This window comes from Somniosus microcephalus, chromosome 10 (assembly GCF_052327205.1).
Source record: "Somniosus microcephalus isolate GS21.2 chromosome 10, FLI_Smic_1.0, whole genome shotgun sequence".
Classification (NCBI taxonomy): domain Eukaryota; kingdom Metazoa; phylum Chordata; class Chondrichthyes; order Squaliformes; family Somniosidae; genus Somniosus; species Somniosus microcephalus.
In genome coordinates, this window is record NC_140996.1 from 180,063,320 (window position 1) to 180,082,245 (window position 18,926).

General features: G+C 45.4%; 1 protein-coding gene across 1 annotated transcript in view; it reads right to left on the bottom strand.

Moving 5' to 3' along the window:
- lnx2a (ligand of numb-protein X 2a) overlaps positions 1-18,926 on the bottom strand; it is a 262,548-nt gene that overhangs the window by 27,963 nt on the left and 215,659 nt on the right. The window contains exons 5-7 of the mRNA XM_085999279.1: positions 3,079-3,278; positions 1,511-1,879; positions 362-511 (exon numbers count right to left, since the gene is read on the bottom strand). Coding sequence (XP_085855405.1) covers positions 362-511; positions 1,511-1,879; positions 3,079-3,278 — 719 coding nt within the window. The remainder of the gene's footprint in view (positions 1-361; positions 512-1,510; positions 1,880-3,078; positions 3,279-18,926) is intronic.

Genomic DNA, 18,926 nt, shown 5'->3' on the forward strand with positions numbered 1-18,926 from the left:
CGGCCCGTCCGATATTCTTTTCCCCCCCCCCCCACCCGACCCCCGACCTGATTTGCGGGCCAGCTTAGTAGGAGTCAGCCGATATCCGGCTTTCCAGAGAAGCAGGAAGGGGAATGAGACACGGAACAGTCGCAAGAGGTAGCCTGAACTTTTAAAATTTATAGTAAATACAAATTTCCCAGTCTTATAATAATACCTTCTGAAATCCGAAAAATTCCGAAAACCGAAACTCAGCTGGTCCCAAGGCTTTCGGATAAGGGATAGTGTACCTGTACAGCTAATCAGTTGACAGCGAACAGGCTGAAGTAATGTAAACCATGCATTTTAGTGAGATTCATTACGGAATTAGTTTCTCACTCACCTTGTGAGTACTAGGTCTGCTGTGGAGCAGGAGCTGTGTATGCTGGGATGGATGCTGATGACTTGTATGAGATCCCAGTTCTCGAATAATATTTGAAAGCTGCTGCTTTGCTGTTCTACAGATTATGAAATGAACTCTCTCACCACTGGTCTGAAAAACATGAAAATAAAACCTTTACTTATAGGTAACTTTATACCCTATTCATTAACTCTTAAAATGAAAACATTTCAGAAGGAATAAAAAAAGGAAAACTGGGAATTGCTGTGGTGCAATGGGTTAGACACTGTCTTTTATCTTAAATATGCGACCAAAACCAGCCCAGATTGCAATGAAAGTCCCTTCTGTCTGCTGGCTGTAAGGGTCCTATTTGAAATGAATTTGGGCAGTGCCAATTCAGTTCCTAATGGATATTCGCCTACAACACAAAGTTTCCCCATATATGGTAAGTCCATTTATTGCAGTTCTAATATCTTTTGGCTTGTTTACCAGGTATTTATTCTTCTTGGTATCTTCACACTTTGAAACTGAAAAAGTAGTACAATCAGGAAGTGCAGTAAAGAAGCTCTATTGCAGGTGTTGAGGCTCTAGCAGCTGGTACAGACTAAGCAAATGTAAATTATCTGCACCAGAATGATCCAAGCAATAATGGCTGATGTGAGAAACATCACAGTGGTGCAGGAGCGGCTGCACTTCTGAGGTTAGGGCTGAAGCACATTGTTGGGATAGAGTGGAGGGAGGTTTGCTCTGCATCTGGTTGTGCTAAATCTATTCTGTGAGTTATTTTGTGCACTTAATCCTGACCTGGGAATGGCTGATGGCTAGCACTTGGTGCCTGAAATTCAGAGTTCCATTCCCTAGCACTTACATCTCTCAGCTTGACAAGCTCAAAATATGTTCAAGAATGAAGAAAACCCCCCACAATAGCTGCATCTTGCTTTGCTCCACGATGTCATTACTGTCTGTGCAATATGAAATTAAGCCACATTTTTGTAAAGCTCCTAATTACACATAATTATACTCTTAGTTTTATTACTGTATTTGTTCAAAGCAAAGCTACTAATAGCATTGCAGCATGGACTTTATTAAAGCAATTTCAAGCCAAATGTTTGACTATATACCAAAATATTTGATGCACTAAAATAATTTTACCTGGATAATTTGGGCAGCAAGTTCAGGTGTTCCATGTTTCAGGTCATGTCCATTTATTGCAAGCACCCGATCATTGCTGCACAGTCTCCCATCCTGAGCAGCCAAACCACCTTCCAGAAGGTCCAGGATGAAGATGCCTGCCTCATCTGTTCTACGAACTAATTTAATACCAAGCTGCTCACTAGAGTCCCTTTTAAGCAAAGTCACATGAAAGCCATCTTCTCGCATACAGCTGCCATCAGGGGGGATATGTGTTCGACCACCAAATCGTCTCTCCCTTAGAACAGTGAGATGTAGAGCAGCACAAGGCTGTGAAAACACACACCTAGCATAGTTGTGAGGTACATTGCTGATATCAACACCATTCACCTGGAATAAAATAGGAAACAGTGCAGCACCGTATTTTATGTTTGCAGGGCATAAAATATATAGTGATCATCACAACAGAACATTACGACATCTATTCTCTGACATTTATCGCATGACTAAAGTCATACAAGGACATCTATAACCAACAAAAAGTTAGCAAATCTCCATCCCCTAACTCTTCCCCTACCCCTGCTAGAGCTCGACTCCCACTTTTGGACATTTCTGTGTAGCACAGAAAAAATAACTAAATCCACAGCAGTTTCAGCTGTCCGTTACAGAAACCACCCAGAAGATCAGGTATTTCCAATAACGGGCGTCCGATCCACAACAGCAGTTTTATGCCTGGGCGACACATTAAAAATATATCCCTTGGTTTCCTCATTTTAACACTGACCTTTGGGTCCAAGTCTTTTACATGTCAAATGAGAAATGCTTTAGTAAATGCACAATTACATAGTATACATATACTAACTGTAGTTGAGAGGCATAGTTCTAAACCATCAATCCAACCATACTGTAATGCTTAAAGATCAAAAGCACCATTGCTGGAGATTCAAGGTTGCGCTGTACGTTATATCCTTAATCTTATAGCCTGGTCAACAATATTACCAATATTTTCTGAACAAAAAACTTTTGATCAGATTTCCACAGATTTGTGAACTCATATTTTGATTAGTTTCCAGGAAAATTGATTTAATGGACACCATAATATTTTTTGATAAGGTAGATTTAGACATGCATAAATATGTGAGGGAGAAAAATAGAGTGAGAGAGAGAGAGAGATTGATTGATTCTGTACTTGGCTTGTATGGAGGTTTAATAATTCAGATGTCTCTAACCTCCTGAAGGCATCCAATAGCAGAAAGGATCTAATCTGAGTTACTTCTGCAAGTAACAATTTGCTGACAAAGCAATTCCCAACTGAGTGAGTTTCTGGTACGTCCAGATATTCAAAATGGCAGCTCACCACAATGATAAAGAAATGACATTAAATTTACAATAGTTCCAATATTCCAGGAAACATTAAAAGGAATTATTTTCACTTACCTAGACAGGAATTAGTGAGCACAGTGTGGGTGGGGAAAGTTTTCTTTACAAAACACAGCAAGAATGTAAGCTTACCTACATCTTATACTGAGCCTTGTTTACTTTGAAATAACAAGTCAAAATAGATTTACGAACAATTTTTAGTTCATTACCTGCAATATTTGGTCACCAGAAAGAAGCCTTCCATCTTTTGCAACAATACCATCTCGATAAACTTCCTGAATTACAATATTTATCAAAGGAGTTTCATTTCCACCTACGATGCTCAGGCCCAGTTCCATATAGGGATTGGCCCTGTGGATTTCAATACTGGTAATCTCTCCTTCAGGCAGACCAGGTTGCTTTGGTAGTGCTGCAGTTAAAAAATATAAACAAGTTCATTTAACACATTTCCCAATTAATTATTGCTCAGTATTTTAAAAGTTATTTTTGTAGTGTATGTACCTTTAAGAGGAACTATGTTTTTGAAGCCCCTGTATACTGGAGTACCAGTAGTGACCACTCGGGTATATAAGCCTGTGTAGCGTCTTGTGTAGTTAGTTCACCTCCAGACTTTGTTCAGTAAACACTTGTTAAATCAACTCCTGCATTCCGTGTCTCCATTAACACACGGATCTAACAGTGGCGACGAGTTAGAAACGAACTTAACTGCAATTCGGCAGCACCTCAAGGGGATCGATTCCTCAGACGAAGGTCGAAGCCAGAAGCAAGAAAAAAACAAAAAACTGTGGTTTCACCAGCTAAACGGGCTGGTGGCAGGTAGTGCACTGATCCTTCCTGGGCTGCGGCGGGCTAGAGCTCGATCGGGTGGCTCTGCAACGGGGCCGGGCAGCGAGTCGGGAAGCAGAAGCAAAGAGAGAGAGAGGGTGGAGCATTCAGGGCGCGGCCGGTGCTACAAAGCAGGTCGGCGTTCGGACCGAGCAGAGGGAGGGGAAAGTCCCAGAGGGTCCGCTCCACGACGGGAACGGTTCTCCAAGTAACGGGGAAACTATTGAAGCGATATATAAAAAAAAAAAATAGAAATACCGCGAAAAGCTGCAGGTCGCAACGGGAACCGCGGAAAACAGCGTTGGCAGCAGCGGCAGTGGTGGGAAAGCGCGGGAGGCGCCATCTTAACTCGGTGGGGAAGAAAGAAAAGCGCGGGAGGCGCCATTTTGATCCATCGGGGATGGAGGAAAAGCGCGGGAAGCGCCATTTTAGATTTTCAAGATGCCGAAGACTGGCAATATTACTGCTTTCGATAGTGATATAGAAGATTGGACCACATATGTGGAAAGAGTGGAGGTATATTGCAAGGCGAATGAAGTAGCGGTTGATAAAAAGGCATCGGTACTTCTAAATCTGATGGGCGCAAGGACATACGGGCTGTTACGAAACTTGATCACTCCAGCCAAACCGATGGACAAGAATTTTAAGGAGATTGTTGATACCTTACAGGAGCACTTAAACCCAACACCGCTGCTGATAAAGAAACGATTCAAATTCTTCAGGAGGAATCAGCACAAGAATGAAAGTAACGCTGATTACCTCACCGAATTACGAAAGCTGTCAAAGCACTGCCAATTCGGGGCAGGACTAGCAGATTCTCTACAAGACAAATTCGTCTGCGGTCTCCTAAGCGAAGGAACACAGAAAAGACTACTTTCTGAGAAAGATTTGACACTGGACAAGGCTTTCAGTGTGGCTGTATCATACGAAGCAGCAGCAAGAGGAGCTGCAGAGATACAGCAAAAGCCACAGGACTTCGGCACCCATGAAATAACACGGGGTTTCGAGAGATGTTATCGCTGCGGCAGATCCACCCATGACCAGAAGGACTGCTGGTTCAAGGACAAAGCATGCAGGCAATGCGGAAAGATGGGACACATTGCACGTCTATGCAGATCTGGAAAGAAATCTGCTGACAGTAAAAAGGTCAATAAGGAAAAGTACAGAAAGGTACAAATGATGACGGACAGCAGCTCCGAAGACCAGAAGAGCGATAGCGACTCCGGAAACAAGAGACTAAGCTGTCTCAAATTACATAATGTAATTGCCAAAGAAGATTACCAGACCATTTGGGTTACCCTCACGATAGCGGGATCCCCAGTCAAAATGGAGCTAGATACAGGATCAGCTCTGACCGTCATGAGTCGACGGGATTACGAGCGGCTATTTCCGCATATACCTTTGAAAGACAAATCCATTATCTTAAAGACATATACGGGGCAGAAAGTATACCCCAGAGGGAAAATAAGGGTGCCTGTTGTATACAACGGCAAGGAAATACAGAAGTTGTATTTATACGTTCTGCAAGATGATGGTCCACCGTTGTTGGGACGTGAATGGATCAGAAAGATATGTTTAGACTGGCACTCCATTCAGGCACTGACGGTGACCAGTAAGAAAAAAAACGATGATGACGTCATACCTGGACGATTAAAAGAAATCTTGGCTAACGCCAAAGAAGTGTTTCAACAGGAACTAGGAACCCTGAAAGGCGCCACCGCCTCAATAAAAGTGGAAGATGCGGCAATTCCCAAGTTTTTTAAGGCAAGGCCGGTGCCATACGCAATTCATCCAGCCGTCGAGGCAGAGCTGGAGAATTTGGAAAAAGCAGGCGTGTTATCCAAGGTAGATTGGAGCGAGTGGGCAACACCCATCGTCCCGGTCATGAAGAAAACGTCGAATAATGATAAATCTGAAGAACAGAGAAAAGTTCGCATCTGTGGGGACTTCAAGGTGACTGTAAACCCGGTTCTTCACACGGTACAGTATCCTCTTCCGAGGATAGAAGATATTTTCGCCTCACTATCCGGAGGGAAACGTTTCACCAAAATTGACTTAGCACAGGCATATCGACAGATGGAGGTTGAGGAGGCCTCTAAAAAGTATCTCACGATAAACACACACAAAGGCCTGTACCAGTACAATCGACTGGTTTTCGGAGTGGCATCAGCTCCGGCTATCTGGCAAAGAGCTATGGAGCAAGTCCTGCAAGGGATTCCGGGGACTCAATGCTACCGAGACGACATCCTTGTAACAGGAGAAAACGACAACGAGCACCGTGCCAACTTGGAGCAGGTGCTCACGAGGTTGAGAGAACGGGGCCTATGAGCAAATCGCCCCAAGTGCGAATTTTTCCAGAAACAAATATCATATTGTGGCCACATAATTAACGAAGAAGGGTTACATAAGTCACCTGAAATAATTGAAGCGGTCATAAAAGCCCCAGCACCTGAAAATGTCTCACAATTAAGGTCGTTCCTGGGATTGATAAATTACTATCATAAATTTTTACCGAACTTGTCAACTGTTCTGCACCCTCTTAACGAACTGCTACAAACGGGAGTAAATTGGAAATGGAACGAAGACGGTAAACGTGCCTTCCATAAATGCAAAGGCTTGATCACGTCCAAGGAAGTTTTGGCTCATTACAACCCATCACTACCAATCAGACTGGCGTGCGATGCATCCCCTTATGGCGTGGGAGCGGTATTATCGCATAGATTCCCTGATGGCTCGGAGCGGCCGATAGCTTTTGCGTCACGCTCATTGAACTCAGCTGAGCATAACTATGCCCAGATCGACAGGGAGGCACTCAGCCTGGTGTGGGGGGTGAAGAAATTCAACCATTACCTACACGGACAAAAATTTACCTTGTTGACTGACCATCAACCCCTCGTCTCCATATTCAACCCTAAAAAGGGCGTTCCCATTATGACAGCGCAAAGGCTACAGAGGTGGTCCCTTTTCCTAGGGGCACACCAATATGACATAGAATACAAAGGAACAAAACAGCATGGGAATGCTGACGGGTTATCGCGCCTACCGTTGCCAACAGTGGAAGAGGCGCCTACAATGGACCCAGTGGAGATGTTCCACTCGACCATAGTGGAATGTCTACCGGTGACAAATTCTACCATTGAAAAGGAAACGCGAAATGACCCGACTCTCACGAGTCTACGATTTAACGGTGAAGGGATGGCCAGCACATGGCGAACCACTGTTGCCAGCATTCTCGCAAAGAAGAGAACAGCTGTCAGTGTGCCGAGGAACCTTGATGTGTGGATCCAGAGTGGTGATTCCACCCAAACTCCAGGATAGAGTGCTAAAGGAGCTTCACGAGGGGCATCTGGGTGGAGTGAAAATGAAGAACCTAGCCAGAGCGTTTGTGTGGTGGCCAGGTATCGATGGAGACATCGAAGAAATGACCAAGAGCTGTCTAGGATGCCAGAAGGTCCAAAACGCCCCACCACAAGCCCCTCTACATCCATGGGAGTGGCCCTCATCTCCATGGCAAAGGGTACATATTGACTTTGCTGGTCCATTTATGGACTCAATGTTCTTAATCGCGGTGGATGCACACTCCAAGTGGCCGGAGGTAATAAAGATGTCCTCCACCACCATGGAAAAAACCATCACAGTATTAAGGACCATATTCGCCAGGAATGGGCTGCCTGAACAGATCTGTTCTGATAATGGACCGCAATTTGTATCCGAAGAATTCAGGAAGTTCTTAAAAAACAATGGGGTTAAGCACTACACGTCCGCCCCATACCATCCCGCCACCAATGGATTGGCTGAAAGGTTTGTCCAGACCTTCAAGAAGGCCATAAAGGCCATGGGTAATGAAGACATAAATCTACAACATAAGGTAGATAACTTCTTGTTTGCATACAGGAATGCAACACATGTGGTTACAAACCAAACCCCCGCCATGATGTTTTTCAATAGAAGCCTAAGATGCCGGCTGGATTTGGTCAAGCCAAACGTCAGAAGGGACGTAGAGAACCGGCAGTTTGAAAGCATGAATGAAAGGCCAACTAGAACCTTCCAGATAGGTCAACCAGTTTTGGCCCGGGACTACCGTACCGAGAAATGGGAGCCTGGAACTATTTGCACACGACTAGGACCGCTGATGTATACCGTGGACATTGGAGAAAGCATAATAAGGCGCCATGCTGACCAGATCATAGAGTCATCCGAAAAAGGACAACCTACACCACAACTCTATACGCCTAGTGATGAAGCAGAGATACCCATAGTATCTACCTCCGATCCGGTGATACTGGAACCAGATGAACCCGACACTGGCATTGAAGCCGAATCGACCTTGCCAAAAGAACCTACTACACCACCGAGGCGTTATCCGGACCGAGTCAGGAAGCTTCCAGAGAGACTGAATTTGTAATTGATTAACTTCAGCAAATGTGTATATTATTGTTCTTGTAAAAATGTTATTTAATGATTACTTAAAATGTTATGTACTATTTATCTAAAAAGGGGAGGAATTGTAGTGTATGTACCTTTAAGAGGAACTATGTTTTTGAAGCCCCTGTATACTGTAGTACCAGTAGTGACCACTCGGGTATATAAGCCTGTGTAGCGGCTTGTGTAGTTAGTTCACCTCCAGACTTTGTTCAGTAAACACTTGTTAAATCAACTCCTGCATTCCGTGTCTCCATTAACACACGGATCTAACAATTTTTGTGAATGCTTTTGCACTTATAGTTTAGTTACACAGCAAAATATACATGATGGGGTGGTGCTGGTGGGCTGCAGGTTTGTGTTTTCCAGTTTGTTTCCTCTTCTTGGACAGGACATCCAGGAGATGTACCAATAAGCCTAGTACTTGCCCAAGGGGAGGGAGAGAAGGTTAAAATGTAAATGATCACAGAAGGCATTAACCAAGTCCAAGGAGTAGGTCACATCTTCCCTTTGATCAGTCAATGGCGCAGGCATGTGGATGGAAAAACTTCTGGAAACAGAGGGACAGCAGCCAAAAGTCATGGTTCACATTGGAGCCATGATATACAGTAGATAGAAGTACATTTCAGGTCTTGGAGATAGAGTTTAAGAGGTAGGCAATAGATTGAAAAACAAGACCTCAAGCATGGTATTCTCCAGATTGCATCCTCTGCCACGCACTGTACAGGTTAAAGAGAGGAAGATTTGGAAGGTCAACGCATGGCTGCATGGTTGATGCAAGATGGAAAAGTTCATATTCTTGGGGCATTGGAGCGATTGCTCGAACAAGGGATGAAGGAACGGCGTTCACCTGAACCAAAATGGCACCAATGTTCTTGTAGAGAAGGTAAATAGAGTAATGGTGGTGAATCTAAACACAATATGGCAGAGGGAGGGGTAAAAGATTCTGTTTGAGACTAGAGAGGGAGAGCAAGATTAATAAAGCTATTGGATTTGAAGAAGGCTAAGCTGAAATATATAGTGTAAAACTACCATCAGAAGAGAAAGGAAATGAAACAAGCTATGAGATAATGAGAAATATAAATACTGTTTTAAAAGGGGCAAGGGATGTCAAAAAATTGGAGAAAACCAAGTAAAAAAATAAGGGGAAATGTACCAGAAAATGGCATCATGATTGAGTTGTATGTATGGGAATGCACAAGTATTTAAATGAAAATTGGAAAGTTAACAGCATTAGTAACTAAGGAGTGATAAGATACAGTAGCTATAATGGAGATGTAGCTTAAATTTGGACAGTACTGGGAACTTAATATTTCTGGATTTAACATTTTCAGGAGGGATAAGGGAGGGAAAAAGGGAAATGTGTGCAGTATTAGTGAAGGATTCTATCACAGGACTACAACGTAAGGATGTCCTTGGAGGGTTGCATTAAGACTGAATTCATCTGATCGAGTTAAGAAATTGAAACAGAATTGATATAATTATTGGTGTGCGTTACAGTCACAAAAAAATGGAGATAAGTTAGAGGTGGAGATCTGCAGACAGTTCAGAGAGGTATGCAACAACAACAGGGCAATAATACTATCCGAAGATAAACTGCTCTAAAAGCAATGAATGTGGTCAGAGTGGGGAACACTTTTTAGAACGATTCCTAGATCATGGGGAGATTTACCGTATCAAAATGCTGTCTAATTTTGAACACCGCTAACAGATCTCCCTTTAAGTTTCTCTGTTCTACTAAACAAAGCCCCAGTTTCTCTTGTTCCTCCTCATAACGTAAACCTCTCAACCCTAGTATCATTTTGGTCAATCTTTTCTGTACCCTCATGGGGTAGGTCAGCGAAACTGGATGCAGAGGTGGAGGACTGGTACTTGGAGCAAGGGAGAGCACTCGAAAAGGGAGTTTGAAGACTGGGAGGATTCAGGAGGTTGGAGGTTTGGAAAAACTTGGGTATGTGGACAGTCAAGGAGGGTGTTGCAGCATGCAGAGCCTGGAAGTACAGGACACTGGAAGGAGCAGTGATTTGGGACCGATAGTGATGGCTGGGATGTGGAAGGAAAGGGTGAGCTGATAGACTCAGTAGATGCACTCAAGAGGGATGGGCTGTAGAGGCAGAGAGCAATGTAGGTTCCAGGTGCACTGAAAGGTGAAATGGGAGCTCCATGAGGAAAGATAGGGACTGGAAGCACTGAGGTGTGAGACTAGAAGCACACAGGGCCCTGAAAGTAGGTTCAGGTCCTGAATGTAATTGCAGGTCTGAGAATGGCCAGATCTGGAATGACCAGACCAAACCATGGCAGAACTGGTGGCGGTTGGGAGAAGCAGAAATGACAGACAGCAGGCAAAAGGAACTGTGGGGAAGGCTGAAGAAGTTGTATTTTTAGATGTGGTGTCCAGAGGTAAGATAGCATAATTAAAGTGTGGGCAAGTCTTGGGAAGACAGAGAGTTGGGCAAACTTAACTTTGTTTCTGCAAAATCCTGAAACTCTAGAGCCAAATATTTTGTTTTTATAGTTTTAAGGGCATCATTGCTCACAACTCGTTCAAGTAACATGTCCATCCTTGAGAACAAATATTACCAAGAACCATCTAATTTAGCTGCTCTCAAACACTTTTGGGTTGAACCCCCCCACAAAAAAAAATTGTGCCCCTCTCGCTATAGATTCTGGTAACTCAGTCTGTCACCACCACTGCTCTGCTATCCCATTTATTACTCTTATTCTCCTGCTTCACGTTTTACCCTCTCTAGCCCTCTTCATTCAATTCACTTTCCCTCACCATTTCACTTCATGTCTCTTCCTGCTTTCCTTCTTAACACCCTATACTTTTTCATATTAATCTTTCACCTTTCCCTCTCCTCTTTCACATCTTAGTGGTGCAGAAAGCATTCATGCAAGCAAGCCAGCAAGCACTTGAACTGGGCAGAGAAGCAGGTGGGATGGGAAGCATTCACTGCAGGCTGGCTGCCAAGCAGGTGGGCTGCAAAACACTCAGAATGGGGGACTAGAAGGGAAGCATTTTGGTTGGGTGGGTACTTTGATTGTTTATTTCCTGTTATTTGCCAGTTTGGGATTGATAGCTTTTAAAAAAAAAATCAAATGCTTACTGGTTGCTCATTGATACTTAATGACTAAATAAAACTACTTTTGATTCATTCACATTTAGTCAGTTGAATATTTGATTGTTGATTGAACAGCTAGATCCTCATTTCAGCCAATTGCTAATTATTGCCTTGAGGTATGATGCCCTGAAGTGACATCTTTGAAAGGCATGATGCAACAGCCTCACCAGGATGCAAGACTTTTAAGCATACTAGCAGAACATATGTGGCATTGGTCGCTATAATTCACTGTTCCAAGGCTGGGGGATGGGGTATTAGGATGTGGAAGTACATATCATAAGTAAAATAATTTGGAAAAAATGTTTGGAACAGTAAAAAGAGACAGTAAAACAAGTTATTTTTGTTTGGTTTCTGGATAATAGTATTTTCTTTACATGCAGTAACTAGATAAATAGATAACACAGATGCATAAATAAATCCTTATTGAATGTGGTTATTTTTGAATTCTCTGTATCAATAATAAAAAAAGCAGGTGCTTAGTAAAGCCTTTGTCTCGCTCTTAGCCAGCCCCTCTTCACTTCCCTCTGAAGTAAAAAATATTTCCTGTCAAATCTTACCTCAAAAGATTCTAAAGTTCATGTTACAGTTTCTTTGGAATTATTTGTAAAAACAAATCAAACACTAAATTACTATTATAACTTGAGAAAAGTTGCACTTTTGAAATGTTACACTTAGAGAATCATACTTATAATGTTGGAAAATTCTCCACAATGTACACCCTCGTACTCCTGCATCCTGAGAATTCCAGGCACAGGTTAGTTGTTACTTGTCTTCATCTGACAGTGACAACCCTGGGCTATTCAGAGAGGCTGAAGTCTTTTGAGTAAAAATGTTACTAAAAATACTCAAAGAAACAAAAACAATAAGAGATGCACCGACCTCATCACATTGAGCTAGGCCTGCTTATTAGAATAATTTGAGTTAATTCCACGTACAGTGAATCCTGAGAGCAACAGTTCTTAAAGGACTGCTACTCTACTGAACATAGCGGATTGCTTTGGAAGGTTGTCAAAAGAACATGGGCAGAACTGCACCCGTTAATGACGATAGTTCAGATGTTCTGCTGCAAAAGCTGCAGCAGAGGACAGCATCCTTATTTGGGGCTGAGAGGAACTCCCCCATCCATCTCAACGTGTAGCAAGCATAGCAGGAAGCGGCAGATAGAGTGGATGGATGGTGTCTTCCATGTCCACAGGTCATGGGATCGAGTGAGGAAGAATTATCACCTCGACGAACAATCCACAAAGGTAAGGTTGCCAAAGTTTAATATTTCAAATTAAGTTTATGTCCACAGTATGCATGCCACTTGGAAAGTTTTTCATACCTACACTGCCATGTCCAAAATACTTCGGGTGAACTTTGTGGCTGGCGCTTAAAAAAAATTCTTATGTCACGTATAATTTGCATGTTTTGCCATCAAGTCAAATTGCTATGTGAAATTACTTGAATTGTTGTTTGATCATCCATTAATACAAGGTGGAATGTAGGCTGCGCACTGGGGTGCCACACTATGTCCTTCCATACATCATAAGCTGCTAGTTTTGTTTGTTTTTAAAGGAGAATGTTGTACACAAAGAGCACAAAGAGAGAGAGAGAGTCAGAATGGTGGTGCTCCATAAACCTTCAAATTCTTAATCGTTATCAATAGGCAGCTCTTCAAATTATGCGGGTGCCACTGTAACACATTTTCCTTTTCTCTTTGTGTAGGGGCCTCCGAAGCCACCAGACACGAGCAAGAAGTGTGGGTGTCTATCATAGAGTCCTGAGCATCCAAGCATCATATCAGATACATAAATCTTGGGGAAATGAGATGGACAGGTCAGGAGGGAGCACCTGGTGAAGCATGTGGCACAAGTGAAGTGGAGCAAGTGGAGGCGGTTGCAGAGGAACAGAAAACTTGAGTGCAGGTCATGCCCAGATTCTACTGCAAAGCCCATGGATTATTACTGTACAGAGGCTGTCTATAGAGGGGAGCTTATTCATGACCAGAAGCACTTCAGAGAATGTTTGGAGCTTCCTGTGTGGTGCATGGACCTGCAAGGTCCTCCTTAGACATCTGTGGAGTAATGAGAGAGCAATTGGGAATTCTGCAGTCCATCAATAGAGCCAGTTTGCAACTGCACATGCATCTGCAGCAAAGTCACTAAGGATAGAGGTCCAAATCTCAGTTGGAGTTTTAGTTATGAAAACTATGACTTTGGTTATTTAGAACTAGGAGTCCAATTAAGGCGAGGATTTACATGTGGCTTGAAGAATAGCTCAAGAGAACCTTGAAGGCAGGCCTCATTCTCCAAGTGGTTGGCAAGGTTCTGTTCTCACAAAGATCATTGGTCATCCACAAGGTATACCGAGCAACTGGGGCATGATTGGAGGAGACACTGATGAGGCCGGTACCACTCAGTAATGCCGCATCTGCCCAACCCAGTAAGCTCCTCAAAGGACTGAAGGGGCAACTAGTGGATAGGAGGAGCCAGCCATAGAAAGTAGAATGTAATGAAGTGTGATGATCAGGAAATACAAGCTCGGCGTATCATTATAAATAGATACAATATATAAATATTTGATTCATTAATCCAATAATCAAAAGAACATTATCTTTGTGTAGCTTTAGTTAGAATTCTGGGAAAGATAATTGGGAATAATAAATTTATTTTGCCTTATTGAATAGTCATTTCATAAGAACATAAGAAATAGAAGCAGGAGTAGGCCATTTGGCCCTTCGAGCCTGCTCCGTCATTCAATAAGATCATGGCTGATATTCAACCTCAACTCCACCTTCCCGCACTATCCCCATATCCCTCGATTCCCTTAGTATTCAAAAATTTAGCGTTCACTGTCTTGAATATATTCAACAACTGAACTTCCACAGCTCTCTGGGGTAGAGAATTCCAAAGTTTCAAATGCTAAAATTTCATAAAATAGAATTATTGTTTAAATGAGGGACTGGACATTTCTTTATTTTTGTTTATTTTCTTTTACTCTTTCACGTTGTATTTTCATCCAACAGTTATAATAATGTTTTTGCTGAATGGTTTGTATTAATAGATGGCGTGATTAGGAGTGCTTCATGTCAACTGATTTTTAAAAATAAAGAATTAGGGCCTGTTTGTGTTATATTCTTTATACTGAAATAGGTACATCACTAAAGCTCAAAATTGAGTGGTTGCAGTTTTGAGAAGTGGCATGCCTCCCTGAAAATAAAGCTCCCCTGCTCAAGTCAGGGGGAGGAGAAGTAATAATGCATGTCAGTAGATTGATTATATACTGTTTGAAAACCCTACATGGTACAAGATAACATAACTTGTCCCTTGTAAATAATGGAAAGAGAAATGTGTAATATTTGCTTTTAAAAAATCAAAACATTTGCTTCTTTTCTTTGCACAAAAACAACCTTTAAATGAAGAAGTCACTATATGTTCACCAACTTTGGCTTTGTAGCTAGTGCCTGCTTGTACTGTAATGTCACACTGGGAGAGTTCATCACAGTTCTCTTTAATCACAAATTCAAAGAATGTAGTGCTCATTTTAAACATCTTGGCCTCAATAGAACGCAAGTAAGAATAATGGTTAAAACTTATGTTGTAGGAATTGGTAAATTCCTGACGAAAATACTGAGAGCGAGTCAATCAGCTAACCAAAACGATGTTTAATGCAAACTGGTGGAAGTAACAAACAAAAACGCAGGAGAACAAATCAACAAGTGCTTGCTTAATGCTGGCTCCACGAGGACTGAGAAGGGGAGGCCCCTCAGTCCGACGTCATGACGTTTCCCGCCATTGGGAACGTCACGTGACCCACGTGATGACGTCATCGCGTTCGGTCTTAACCCTTCAGAGACCGCGCTATTTACATACAGCAAAAGAATACAGATTTAAAGGCAATTATATACATTCGTATAAGAGTTCCTTGGTGGCTCTGCCACATGCGCCCCCCCAGAATTGTCTTTAATAACAAAAGTCAAACGAAGAGGAGGTCGGACAAGCCTGTTCGAACGACTCCTATATTCCCAGAGAGGAATTTGCTGGGCAGTTGATGAACGGGTGGGTGGAGCGATCCAGTCAGGCGTGGTAGCAGCGGGCGGTCGACCACGACGCGGTGGCTGTGCAGTTTCGACTGGTTGTTCGAGGTCCAGGTGCGCAGGCTTGAGGCGATCGATTGAAATGTGGTCGGACTTGCCACCGATGTCGACCAAAAAGCTCTTGGCACCCGCCTGCAATACTCGGAAAGGGCCCGTATAAGGAGGCCTGAGCGGACTGCGATGGGCATCGTGATGGACAAAAACAAACTTGGCCCGCATTAGCTCCATTGGGATGTGGGAGGCTGGAAAACCGTAATGTGACGTTGGAATTGGCTGGAACACTTGAGCTGCTTCCCGGTGAGCTTCCAGTTGGTCGGCTGCGGACCACGGCTTCGTTGGTGACGGCAGGAACTCGCCTGGCACCCGAAGTGGCTGGCCGTACACCAGTTCCGCGGCAGATGACTGCAGGTCTTCCTTTGGTGCCATACGCAAACCAAGCATAACCCAAGGCAGCTTGTCTACCCATGCAGTGCCCTGGAGGCTGGCTCTCAGCGACGCCTTCAACGACCGATGAAAGCGCTCACATAACCCGTTGGCCTGCGGGTGGTAGGCCATGGTGCGATGGAGCTTGGTGCCCAAACCTAAGGCTACAGCGCTCCAAAGTTCGGACGAGAATTGTGGACCGCGGTCAGACGAAATATCTGATGGGACGCCGAACCGTGCCACCCATGAGGAAATAAAAGCCCTGGTGACATCCGCGGAGGTAGTGGACGTCAGAGGAACCGCCTCTGGCCATCTTGTAGTGCGGTCGACCATGGTCAGGAGGTGAGTGAAACCTTGTGACGGCGGAAGTGGCCCAACGAGGTTGACATTGACGTGGTCGAAACGGCGTTCCGGTACTTCGAAGGTGGCCAAGGGGGCTTTAACATGACGTTGCACTTTGGCTCTTTGGCAAACGACGCAGGTGTTCGCCCAGTCACGGACATCCTTGCGCATCCCTCTCCAGACGAATTTGGATGCCAGTAACTTTTGAGACGCCTTCATGCCGGGATGTGAAAGTCCGTGTATGGCGTCAAAGACTTTCCGACGCCAGGAAACCGGAACGATCGGGCGGGGATCCCCCAAGGAGATGTCGCAGAGCAAGGAGGTACCCGCCGCGTGGAAATGCACATCTGTTGGCTGGAGGCAGGAGGAGTCGGTACGAAATGCCTGAGTTTCCGGGTCGGCTGCTTGGTCGGCAGCCATGTGTGAATAATCTATTCCCAGCTGGACGGCCTGGACGGATGCACGTGAGAGGCAATCGGCCACCACGCTGCCCTTGCTGGCCACGTGACGGATGTCGGTGGTAAACTCTGAAATAAAGGTGAGTTGTCGATGCTGCCGAGCCGACCACGGTTCGGTAGTCTTGGCCATAGCAAAAGTCAGCAGTTTGTGGTCCACAAACACAGTGAAGTGGCGCCCTTCCAAAAGAAAACGAAAATGGCGGATAGCCAGAAACAGCGCCAACAACTCCCTGTCGAACGTGCTGTATTTGCGCTCATTACTGCGCAGTTGGCGACTAAAAAACGCCAGTGGCTGCCACGCGCCGTTGACCCACTGCTCCTGCACAGCTCCGATGGTGTAATCAGAAGTGTCGGTCGGAAGAGCGATGGTGGCTCCAGGCAGTGGGTGTGCCAACATCGTTGCGTTTGCGAGAGCGGCCTTTGTGTCTCTGAAGGCGCAATCCATCTCAGGCGTCCAAACCACGGGTTTCTTTCCCGGTTTTCCTCTGAGGGCCTCATAGAGCGGTTGCATCAGTTGCGCGGCCCTGGGAACAAAACGATGGTAAAAATTTACCATACCCAGGAACTCCTGGAGGGCCTTGACGGACTGTGGCCGCGGAAATGCTGCGATCGTCTCCACCTTTGACTGGAGTGGCAGTGCCCCATCCGAAGTGATGCGGTGGCCCAAAAAGTCCATCTGCTGCAGCCCGAACTGGCATTTGGCCGGGTTGATTATCAGGCCATGCTGATGGAGGCGGCGAAAGAGGGTGGGCAGATGACTGAGGTGTTCTTCTTTAGTGGCGCTGGCGATCAGGATATCATCGAGATACACAAATAAAAACGTAAGGTCCCGCAGCACCGAATCCATAAGGCGCTGGAACGCCTGTGCCGCATTTTTAAGCCCAAATGGCATTCGGGGGAACTCAAATAGGCCGAAGGGGGTAATAACCGCTGTCTTTGGGATGTCCTGGGGGTGTACAGGCACTTAATGGTACCCACGGACGAGGTCTACCTTGGAAAAGATCGAATTCCCTGCCAAATGCGCGGAGAAATCCTGAATGTGTGGTATGGGGTACCTATCCGGAGTTGTGACATCATTAAGCCGTCGGTAGTCACCGCAGGGCCGCCATCCGCCGCTGAGTTTAGGGACGATATGGAGCGGCGAGGACCAGGGACTATTCGACCGGCAAATAATCCCCAACCGCTCCATTGCGGCGAACTCCGCCTTAGCGGCCACGAGTTTGCTGGGTTCTAGTCGCCGAGCCTGTGCATAGACTGGGGAGCCGGTCGTTGTAATGTGGTGCTCCACCCTATGCTTGGCGGTCGTGGCAGAAAAGGTGGGCCTGGTTAACTCTGGAAATTCACCGAGATGGTGGGTGAATTCGTTGGGCGTTGGCGAAGCACAGGAGACCGTGTGCGACGCGACTGAACCTCGAAAGCACGGGATGGAGTTGGACGTGGCGGCGTTGATCAGCCGACGATTTTTTTTAAATCGACCGACAAGCTGTTGGCGCATAAAAAATCGGCACCGAGGATCGCTTGCAAAATTTTGGCGGTGATAAACTCCCATTGGAAGAGCTGACCGCCGAAACACACCTGGGCCCGCCGTTTCCCGAATGTACGAATAGCACCGCCGTTGGCAGCTTGGAGGGGACAACCGCGCCTCCCAGCCTGGATGTCGAGGACCAAGGCGGGAAGGATACTACACTGCGCGCCCGTGTCGCATAAGAACCGCCGGCCTGAGATGGAATCGGTGATATATAATAGCTTCCCGGAATCGCCAATCGCCATCGTGGCCTTGGGGCAAACTTCAGGTTCGGTCTTCCCGTCGCGCTGTTGGTGCTGGTGTTTCTTCGTTGCTTTAGGCTTGAACCCGCAGGGAGGGCGGCAGCATCTGGCCTTCGGGCCGAAACGGGCGTGGTAATAACACCAACCGGATGGTGGAGGCGTCAGGGCGGGGCCCTTCTGGGCGGGATGCCTCGTGGCGGTGCAGTGTTGTTGCATGACGGCGTAAATTGTGTCGGCCTCGGCAGCCAGCGCCACACAATCTGCAGTGTCCGACCTCGCGAGGGCCGCTTGCACCTGCTCGGGCAATTGGCTCAGGAACAATTCCCGAAAGAGGAAACATTGCGGTTCTGAACCAAGGAGTGTGAGCGTCTGGCTCATTAACTCCAACGGCTTGGAGTCGCCTAAGCCGGGCAGCGTGAGTAACCGCTGTGCACGTTCTGACTTTGTGAGGCCGAATACCTGGATAAGCCGCGCCTTAAGGGTGTCGTACTTGCTGTCCGCCAGGGGGTTTTCCAGCAGGCTGATGATCCTCGAAACCGTGGAGCTGTCGAGTGCAGAGACCACGTAGAGGTAACGGGTCTGATCCTGCACTATGTTCCGAAGTTCGAACTGAGACTCTG